We start from the raw sequence: 10976 nt of genomic DNA on the forward strand, positions 1-10976 counted from the left end.
GTCACATGCCTGCCTTAAACCAATCACTCACCAAGAAGACTAACATTATCATGGCAAGTCTAAACCAGCTGTGACTCATCTCTGAAATCAAAGGATTATTACCATTACCCGAATCGATCAGGATCCTGTTGGCAGAGAAGTGGGACTGTAGATTTTCGGCAGGCAACAAACAAGTCTTCTGTAAACTTCTTATGTGTTGTTTTTTATGTACTGGATATATGTTCTATATATCTAGTACAATCACAATTTCCAATAACAGTCTAAGAAGATATTTTCCAATAGAAACAGAATGTGTAAGATCATTACTTATGAAATCCCAAATGTACTTAAGGTTTCCTTCTTCAAAATTCCTTATTCAAAATAAAATGTCCAGATTTTGAAACCCAGAAAAGATTCTATATTTTAAAAATCCTGTGCACATGTAAACTGTTTTTCAAATATTGCCTTCAGATACATTTAACAGAATGAAATCTTCTGAGATTTACTACATCAGCCAAGTATTATCAAAACAAACAGGACAGATTGCTTTTCTTGACATCTGCTGTTTGATTTGTGTTAACTCATGTCTCTGAAATTGTAGTATCATAAGCCAATGCTGCACAAAGGTATTTCATGTCATTTATAAAAATCTGGTAATGTAAACTGTTAAATCCTTATAAAGCATCTGTTGACACACAAAAATATCACTGAAGTGCATTTATGCCTTTCATCTTTAGGTCTGCGTAATGATTCTCTCCAGAAGGCCAACTTGTTCCATAAATTACAGAACAGAAAGTTGGTTGTGGGAGGAGTAGCTCAACCTCATCTGAGGCATCCCGCTCTAAGAAACTAATGGCACCTAAACCTCTTGGGCATTGGGTTTTTAAGCGAATTTTTAATTCTTGTTCTGCTCAAATTCTACGTGATCACATAAAGTGCTGCTCCAAGCAAGACCAGCCCTTATAGAAGGGCAAGTGGAGTCAGTCCCCAAGGAGACGGAACTGGGGAGTGATCGTTTCAATGAGAGATAAATCAAACTGATGCTAAATGTGAACAACGAGCCCATTAGAGACTGTGAGAAAGAGGCACCATCATCCACTCAACAATAGACCTGTGGGACTTCTTGATAGCCTGAAGATGTTTAATTTCAGGTGCAGGTATCCAGAATGTAGCAGCTAGACTGATCAAGGATGTGTGGTGATAGCAAGCAGTAGTGGAAGAGCTCAGGAGAGTTCCTAAGCCTGAATTGCAATCCTGTGCTGCCATAAAATGGGAAGATATACTTGGTCCAGTCATCTGACAGCTTTGGTCATCAATTTCTCTATCTCATATGTGACTCTACTGCTTTAAGAATCCCTTTAGCTTTTAATATCTATGAATCTGCTGAAGCAGCTGTGCTTTGATTGATGTGGAACTCTGAACTCCCTTAAATACAAAGACCAATTATTTAGCCGAGCTTTGTTGGATTCAGTGCATTCTGAATACATGTCAAAATATACCTGGATTTGTAAAAAATATTCCTTCCTGGTTTTTTCACCATAGATAGATGTACAAAAATGTCCGTGTTCACACTGTGGAAAGGACATTTCTCATAAACTCACACAGAGATACCTTTCAAGTCAGTGCCTTAGAAAGCAATGAGAGATTTAAAGGAGACCTAGAGATATGAATGGAGAAGGCAGAGAAGGTACGTGAGGAGGACGATGTAACTTCCTAGGGAAAAAGTACGAAGCACAAGGCTGGACATAGACCTGGGAATCAGGAAATTAGAGTTCTAATTGCAGCTTTTCCATTGATTCACTTGGGATCTTGAGAATGTCTGTCTCATTTTAATCATTCTGGGCCTCAGTTTCCATATCTGTCAATTAGAGTCAGAGTCCCTGGCTGGGTGCCCAGGATTGTGAGAACATACTGTTCAGAGTCATAAAAATACAATCAGTACCAATAATGTACTAGTACCAGTACCTAGGATGCAAAACATCCTAGGTACTAGATGTCCTAACTTAAAGTGGAAACATTAACAAGAGTAATTCTTTGAACGATCAAAATGGGAATATTTTAGGAAGCATATCTATCTGGGTGAAAATTCAGCAAATAAGACAATTGTAAAGGCTTGTGGTCTCAGGAATACAAAGGCAAAAATGCCCAGACTTGAAATATGACAAGTTCTAGTTTTGTCACTTAGCATCTCTGTGACCTTGGATAATTTCTTAACCCCTGGCAGTATTGTCGTCTGTAAAATGGGAATAATGACGTGCACATCAGTGGGTTGTGGTGAAGATTATTATAAATGGAAATTAGCTCTTTTGAGCCACTGGTGGGGTTTAAATTCCCAGCCCTTAGGGGCTTTGCAGCTGATAGTTCCTCTTATTACAATTGTCTATTTAAAAACCTAGTCACAGCCTGGTGCAGTAGCTCACGTCTGTAATCCCAACACTTTGGGAGGCCAAGGCAGGAGAATTGCTTGAGCTCAGGTGTTCGAGATCAACCTAGGCAACATAGTGAGACCCTCTCATCTCTACAAAAAGCAAAAAATTAGCCAGTGATGCATGGCTGTAGTCCCAGCTATTCTGAGGGCTGAAGTTGGAGGATTGCTTGAGCCCAGGAGGTCAAGGCTGCAGTGGGCAGTGATCATGCCACTGCACTCTAGCCTGGGTGACAGAGCAAGAACCTGTCTCCAAAAAAAGAAAGAAAGGAAGGAAGGAGGGAAGGAAGGAAGGAAGAGAGAGAGAGAGAGACGAAAGAAAGAAAGAAAGAAAGAAAGAAAGAAAGAAAGAAAGAAAGAAAGAAAGAAAGAAAGAAAGAAAGAAAGAAAGGAGGGAGGGAGGGAGGGAGGGAGGGAGGGAGGGAGGGAGGGGAGAGAAAGAAAAAGGAAGGAAGGAAGAGAGAGAGAGAAAGAAAGACCTAGTCACCAAAAGCAAGAGATTTTTTAAATGCTACTATTTTTTGGGCATTTACTAATCATATTGCTATGCTTTGCACCCATGCTAAGTACTTTATATAAATTATCTCATGTACTCCTCTAAAACTAATTACTGCTGTGTAAATAGAGGTAGAAAGAAACTAAGCTTTATTTCTGCCTCTATTGTTTCTTTAACCTGCCTTGCTTCCTTTTTCAGCTGCACATAATTGGCTGTACTTTTAGTTTTCTTTTAAACTGCCTTAAATTTTAAAGACTAAAGCAGCAATAACTAACTGAATATATTTATATAACATGTTATTTTTGTCATGTTGCTTTCCACCCCTGGAGACCTGCTCTAAATTCACTTGGACATTTGAGGATAAATCAGGCTCACTAGCAGTTTCTGAAAGTGCAGTTTCACTGAAAATACAGGCATCCAGAAATTTAGTAAGCAACTTAAAAGAAAGTATAAGAATCTCCTATGTATTCATTGAAAAATAATTTGAATTTATGCTTAGAAAAATAGAATTATTATTAAGAAATCTTACACACTCATGTTTGTAAATATCTTCACTAAGAACCAATTGTATATATGGCATAACACTGTCCTCAAAGAACATGCCGGGAGAATTGTTTCAGTTATCAGAGGGTTAAATTTGGCAAACTCTTCTTTATTAACGTGCCTTTTAATTATGAAATAGCATACTCACCTTCGAGAAAATTTGAAAAACATTTTTGTAAAGTGGTGCAATATTGAAGAAAGTTGATAACTTTCAGACCAGATTTAAGCCTCAAATCTACCTCTCTTTCACCTGGACAACTCATTAGCATTTCTGAACCTCACATTTTTTCTATAAAGTGAGAATACTATATTATAGAGTTGTTGTCAGTTAAATGAGAACAGTGTCTGATCATAATAACTAGTCAACAAATGTTCACAACTCTTCTCCTCCTGGGAAAAGAATCTCAAGGCAGACCTGCTTCGGGTCTGCTCTGTAAAGAGGTAGGAATCCTCTGCTCCCGGTAAATTGCTTCCTAACGTTCTTTGGTAATAGACTATTTTTTAATAAAGGTGATGGATCATTTCCCATTATATACTCAAAATGTGTGTACCCATTTCAGGGCAGTCATGGATGACCACTGCCCATCTTTTGACCCCAGATTAAGAACACCTGCTGTAGTATTTTAATTCTGCCTTCAAATCCTCTTACAAAACAAAGACATCTTTAAAAAATAAAATTCTTTAGGTGTCTTGCAGTTGAATGCAGGAAAACCAGAGCCCCTTATTTTTGATAGTTTTGGGAAGAATGCACTGTCAGAACACAAACCCATAATAGACAATTAAATAATTTGCACAGAAACTTCATAAAAGTATTGACCTGATCTGCCATGTATTTGCCACTTTTTAAAACACACAAGTAAATGTTTACCCTGTGTCTAGATCCAAATGGGTGAAGAAAAAATGAGTGACAATAAATCTACTTAAGCTCACTTACATAATTTTGGCCATACTGTTTTTTTCACATTACATTATTAGAACATTGGACAATAAGTCAAGAAACAGAATGTTCTACAAAATAAACTTTACAAATTGGTAAGCATCATGTACTTTTTCCAGAAGACATTTTATTTTGTCGAATCAAAGGTGGCTTTTTGGCACTGAGCAGCTCCATGGAGTCATGGCAGTCCTCATTCCCTAATCCTGAGCCTGCCTGAGTCGCTGCTGGCAGTCATCCACTTGTTTGGATTTCAAACTGCATTAAATCCCCTCCTATAGCTGTCACTGCCAAGCAGTTGCACTGGCTCTGTCCTACCTCTCTGTTGGTAATTCTGTTTTTAATCCTATGCTTTAGTGTAGTTTATATAAATCTTTACAGAGGGATAAAACTTCCTGTAATTACTTGTTTGGGTGAACATGTACCTGGGAGAGCTATTGGGAAAGGGGCCAAATTTGCATTCCAGCTCCTTTCATCCCCACCCTTGAGCTAACTAAGTCCTGTGGATTCTTCCCTTAGCATCTCCGGAAACTTCTTTTCTTTTCTTTTTTTTATGACCACTTTTCCAGTCCTGGCCCTTCAAACTTAAGTGACAGCAACAGTCTCCCTGCCTTGAGTCTCTTTCCTCCTTCTCCCAGTGTGCATATGGTTGTCAAACCCATCTTGATAAACTAGTGCATCGATTGTGGCTACGCTCCCCTGTTCCCACATCTTCCATAGACCCCACTGTCTGTAAAATAATATTCAGTCTGGCCTCAACCTGTCTTTCCAGCCTTGGTGATGCAGGTCTATTCTGCCTGAGACACTCACTATGACACCCTTGCTTGTTCCTGGGCTTTGACACATTTCCAAGGTCCCTTTCTTCTTCGTCTCCAAATCAGCCAATTGCCCAAGCCCTGCTCAAATCTCCCACCTCATGAAGACTTCTTGATGCCTCCCAGCTCACCATGATCTAATTTCCTGAAGTAATTATGCTAATTGGGCATTTGAAGAATTGTTAACCAATTATGAACTAACTGCCCCGTAACATTGCATGTGTAGTTGTCTTCAAAGGCAGTTAAATTATGTCATGTTCATTACATTGTACTGAGTGCCTCGTATCCTTATCCATGTTTGGGGGTTTTACTTTAAGTCAAGAAATTTAATCACATCCATTTGGTTTTCTCTAGAGCTGTAGTTCTCAACCTTTTGTGTGGTAGAGAAACACCTAGAGAACATGTTTAAAAATCTCCTGGGTTCCACCCTTGAGAGATAATAAGGTCCAAGGGGAACCCAAATATCTGTGTTTCAGGTCGGCTTATTGGCTCATCCTATTATACCAACTCCTCGGAAGGCCAAGGTGGGTGGATTCCTTGATCTCAGGAGTTCAAAACCAGCCTGAACAATATAGTGAGACTCCATCTCTTAAAAAAAAATAATAATAAAGGATTAGCTGAGTGTGGTGGCATGCACCTGTGGTCCCAGCTACTTAAGAGGCTGAGGTAGGCAGATTGCTTGAGCCTGGGAAGTCAAAGCTGCAGTGAGCCATGATCATGCCACTGCACTCCAGCCTGGGTAACAGAGCAAGACCCTGTCTCAAAAAAATAAAAATGAAAAAATCTGTATTTCCAAGTTCCAAGTGATGCTGATGCTGCTGGTTGCCTTTAAGCATCTTGCAAAGAACGAACTCATAAATGCTAATACAGTATATGTCTATGGATACTGAATAGTGGGTTTTTTTTCTCTTTTCTTCTATTCTGTGCTCATGTTCTGTCACTTCTTCCTTTTAGATTGACTTTGAAGATGTGATTGCAGAACCAGAAGGGACACACAGTTTTGACGGCATTTGGAAGGCTAGCTTCACCACCTTCACTGTGACGAAATACTGGTTTTACCGCTTGCTGTCTGCCCTCTTCGGCATCCCGATGGCGCTCATCTGGGGCATTTACTTCGCCATTCTCTCTTTCCTGCACATCTGGGCAGTTGTACCATGCATTAAGAGCTTCCTGATCGAGATTCAGTGCATCAGCCGTGTCTATTCCATCTACGTCCACACCGTCTGTGACCCACTCTTTGAAGCTGTTGGGAAAATATTCAGCAATGTCCGCATCAACTTGCAGAAAGAAATATAAATGACATTTCAAGGATAGAAGTACACCTGATTTTTTTTCCTTTTAATTTTCCTGGTGCCAATTTCAAGTTCCAAGTTGCTAATACAGCAACAATTTATGAATGAATTATCTTGGTTGAGAATAAAAAGATCACTTTCTCAGTTTTCATAAGTGTTGTCTCTTCTGAGCTATTTCATCATTTTTGGCAGTCTGAATTTTTAAAACCCATTTAAATTTTTTTCCTTACCTTTTTATTTGCATGTGGATCAACCATCACTTTATTGGCTGAGATATGAACATATTGTTGAAAGGTAATTTGAGAGAAATATGAAGAACTGAGGAGGAAAAAAAGAAAAAAGAACCAACAACCTCAACTGCCTACTCTAAAATGTTGGTCATTTTATGTTAAGGGAAGAATTCCAGGGTATGGCCATGGAGTGTACAAGTATGTGGGCAGATTTTCAGCAAACTCTTTTCCCACCGTTTAAAGAGTTAGTGGATTACTGCCATTCATTTCATAATCCAGTAGGATCCAGTGATCCTTACAAGTTAGAAAACATAATCTTCTGCCTTCTCATCATCCAACTAATGCCTTACTTTTCCTGAAATTTTAACCTATGATATTTTCTGTGCCTGAATATTTGTTATACAGATAACGAGACCTCAGTGCCTTCCTGTTTTTCACATTTTCCTTTTCAAATAGGGTCTAACTCAGCAACTCGCATTAGGTCAGCAGCCTCCCTGAAGACCAAAATTAGAATATCCGTGACCTAGTTTTCCATGCGTGTTTCTGACTCTGAGCTACAGAGTCTGGTGAAGCTCGCTTCTGGGCTTCATCAGGCAACATCTTTATTCATAGTGAGTATGGTCAACACTGGCCTGATGAAATGAATTAAAGTGGACCAATAGGGCTGGGCCCTCTGTGGGCTGGCAGGCCTGGAAGCCAGCTTTCCCTGCCTCTCATCAGCTGAATGAGGTCAGCATGTCTATTCAGCTTCGTTTATTTTCAAGAATAATCACGCTTTCCTGAATCCAAACTAATCCATCACTGGGGTGGTTTAGTGGCTCAACATTGTGTTCCCATTTCAGCTGATCAGTGGGCCTCCAGGGAGGGGCTGTAAAACGGAGGCCATTGTGTGAGCCTATCAGAGTTGCTGCAAACCTGAGCCCTGCTCAGTAAAGCACTTGCAACCGTCTGTTATGCTGTGACACATGGCCCCTCCCCCTGCCAGGAGCTTTGGACCTAATCCAAGCATCCCTTTGCTCAGAAAGAAGGTGGGGGAGGAGGCAGTAATAAAAAGATTGAAGTGTTTTGCTGGAATAAGTTCAAATTCTTCTGAACTCAAACTGAGGAATTTCACCTGTAAACCTGAGTCATACAGAAAGCTGCCTGGTATACCCAAAAACTTTTTATTCCTCCTGCTCCTATTGTGATTCTGCCCTTGGGGACTTTTCTTAAACCTTCAGTTATGCTTTTATTTTTTTTCATACACTTATTGGAACTCCGCTTGATTTTTCCCTCTTCGAGTCTTCCTGACACTTTAATTACCGACCTGTTACCTACTTTGACTTTTTGCGTTTAAAACAGACACTGGCATGGATATTTACTTTCAAACTATGTACATAACTGAAAATGTGCTATACTGCATACTTTTTAAATGTAAAGATATTTTTATCTTTATATGAAGAAAATCACTTAGGAAATGGCTTTGTGATTCAGTCTGTAAACTGTGTATTCCAAGACATGTCTGTTCTACATAGATGCTTAGTCCCTCATGCAAATCAATTACTGGTCCAAAAGATTGCTGAAATTTTATATGCTTACTGATATATTTTACAATTTTTTATCATGCATGTCCTGTAAAGGTTACAAGCCTGCACAATAAAAATGTGTAACAGTTAAACAGTCAGTTTTATTATTTTTTCCCAAAACAGGTGTTTATGTGTCAGCATTTGTGTATGTCTATGTATTTGTATGTAGTGAACATGTGCATAGTGTGTGTATGTGTTTGTATGTGTTTGTGGAGGGTAATGGTCTCCCACTTTAAAATTATTACAAAGTCACTTAGGATATTTCTGCTAAGTTCATCACCATTTATGAGTTGCTTCAGATAAAAGTTATAATTAATAACAGTTTTTTTTAGCAATTTGCCCAATGTTTTATATGTCATCTAATTTGAGCCCCCAGCAAGCTTGTGTGATGGATATTAATACTCTTAGTGAAAGACACAATTTGCATTCGGGGCCAATGCCTTGAACTTTGCCATGCCTTAACTGGGTTTTAAAGAGATGTATTGCAGTCTCAATTTATGTTTGTTGCTTGGCTAAGTTTACATTCAGGACTCCTATATTAGGGTTCTCCAGAATAACAAAACCAATAGGAGACAGATGTAGATGATAGATAGATAGATAGATAGATAGATAGATAGATAGATAATAGATAGATAGATAGATAGATAGATAGATAGATAGATAGATAGACGATAGAACAGAGATGATAAAGACAAAGATAGAGAGATGAAGATAGAGATAGATAGAGATGGACATGGAGATGGAGATAGATGGAGACATATATAGAGAGAGATGGAGATAGAGATATACAGGGACAGATAGAGACAAAGATAGAAATAGAGACAGAGATAGATGGAGATAGAGATATATAGAGACAGAGATAGAAATAGATGTATATAGAGAGATGGAGCTACAGATAGAGATAGATGGAGATGATAAAGATATAGATGGAGATGATAGGCATAGAGATAGAGATAGATGGAGATGACAGAGATAGAGAGCAAGAGCTTTATTATAAGGAACTGGCTTACATGATTATGGAGGCTGACAAGTTCCCAAATCTGCAGGGTGAGTCAGCAAGCTGGGAACCCAGGAGAGCTGATGATGTAGTTCCAGTCCAACATCAGCAGGCTCAAGAGCCAGGAAAAGCTGCTATTTTAGACCAAGTCCAAAAGCAGGAAAAAAATTCAATGTTCCAGTTTGAAGGCAGTCAAGCAGAAGGAATTCTCTGTTACTTGGTGGTCAGGGTCAGGGTCAGCTTATTCTATGCAAGCCTTCAACTGATTAGATGAGGCCCACCTAGATTAGAGAGGGCAATCTGCCTTACTCCATCTATCAATTTAAATGTTAATCTTATCCAAAAGCACCCTCAAAGAAACATTCAGAATAATATGTGACCAAACTTATGGACACCCCATGACCCAGTCAAGTTGACACAAAAATTCAATCATCACAGTTTCCAATCCAATTCCATCTACAAAAATAACTATATGGCTTTGGACAACTTTTATTCCATATTGGTAATAAATAGCTTCATACATCACACATTTAGCCTGTAGTCCTAGCAGTTTGGAAGCCCGAGGCTGAGACTGGAGGATCAATTGAGGCCAGGAGTTCAGACCAGCCTTGACAATATAGTGAGACCATCAGAAAGAAAGAAAGGAACGAAAGGAATGAAAGAAAGAAAGAGAAGAAAGAAAGAAAGAAAGAAAGAAAGAAAGAAAGAAAGAAAGAAGAAAGAAAGAAGAAAGAAAGAAAGAAAGAGAGAAAGAAAGAAAGAAAGAAAGAAAGAAAGAAAGAAAGAAAGAAAGAGGAAGGAAGGAAGGAAGGAAGGAAGGAAGGAAGGAAGGAAGGAAGGAAAGAAGGAAGGTAGGTCTCATACCTTCCCTGATGTGGGTGCTAATAGTCAAGCCTTCTAATGTTTTAATTTATAATCCATATTTTTAACATTGGGTGGAGGGGAGAAGTAAAGAGAGATACCCATAAAATAACACAGAAGACTGAAATCATAAAATAAAAGGTCATGGCAATAAACACACAAAATATCAAACTTCTACATATCAAAAACAGTAGAAACAAATACAAACAAATGATAAAGACTGATAACAGAAAGCATTTGAATGCATAGCATTATAATATACCTAAAAATAAAGAGAGCTTTCATAAATTAAGAAAAAGATGAATAATAAGCAAAGATAGTTCACAAAAAGAAGTACACAACAATCATACAAAAACTTATACTCATTAGTAAAGAAGTAGTAGGAGTTAAAGCAATGAGACATCATTTTCACCTAAGTCTGCAGAGACGGTAAACAAAAGTAATGTCCATGCTGGTGAAGATGCAGGCGAGTGGGCACACTCATTTATTGCATCTGTGAGGGTAACTGGTATAAACCATTTGGAAGACAATTAAATGTACACGTGATATATCCCACAATTCCTCTTACTAAATAAAAATAATAGAGGCAATACCAATGTTCATCATCATAAATGTTCATCATTTTATTGTCAATAGCATAACACATTGGAAACAACATAAATATTAAAACAACCTAATTAGTTAAATAAATTATGGTATACGCATTTAACAGACTTCTGTTAGCTTTTAAATATTGGATGGAATAGAATATTTAATGACATGGAAATATGTTCATAGCATGTTACTAACTTAAATAGTAAAACTTAAAAATCGTGTGTAGGATATACTGCTACCTTTTG

At 38.3% G+C, this 10976-nt stretch overlaps 1 protein-coding gene across 1 annotated transcript in view; it reads left to right on the plus strand.

Annotated features, from left to right (window-relative positions):
- Nucleotides 1-8371, plus strand: part of CAV1 (caveolin 1) — a 36182-nt gene extending 27811 nt beyond the window's left edge. The window contains exon 3 of the mRNA XM_004090205.3: nt 6147-8371. Coding sequence (XP_004090253.2) covers nt 6147-6488 — 342 coding nt within the window. The 3' untranslated portion in view covers nt 6489-8371. The remainder of the gene's footprint in view (nt 1-6146) is intronic.
- The last annotated feature ends 2605 nt before the right edge of the window (nt 8372-10976 follow it).

The sequence above is a fragment of the Nomascus leucogenys genome, chromosome 13 (assembly GCF_006542625.1).
Source record: "Nomascus leucogenys isolate Asia chromosome 13, Asia_NLE_v1, whole genome shotgun sequence".
NCBI lineage: Eukaryota > Metazoa > Chordata > Mammalia > Primates > Hylobatidae > Nomascus > Nomascus leucogenys.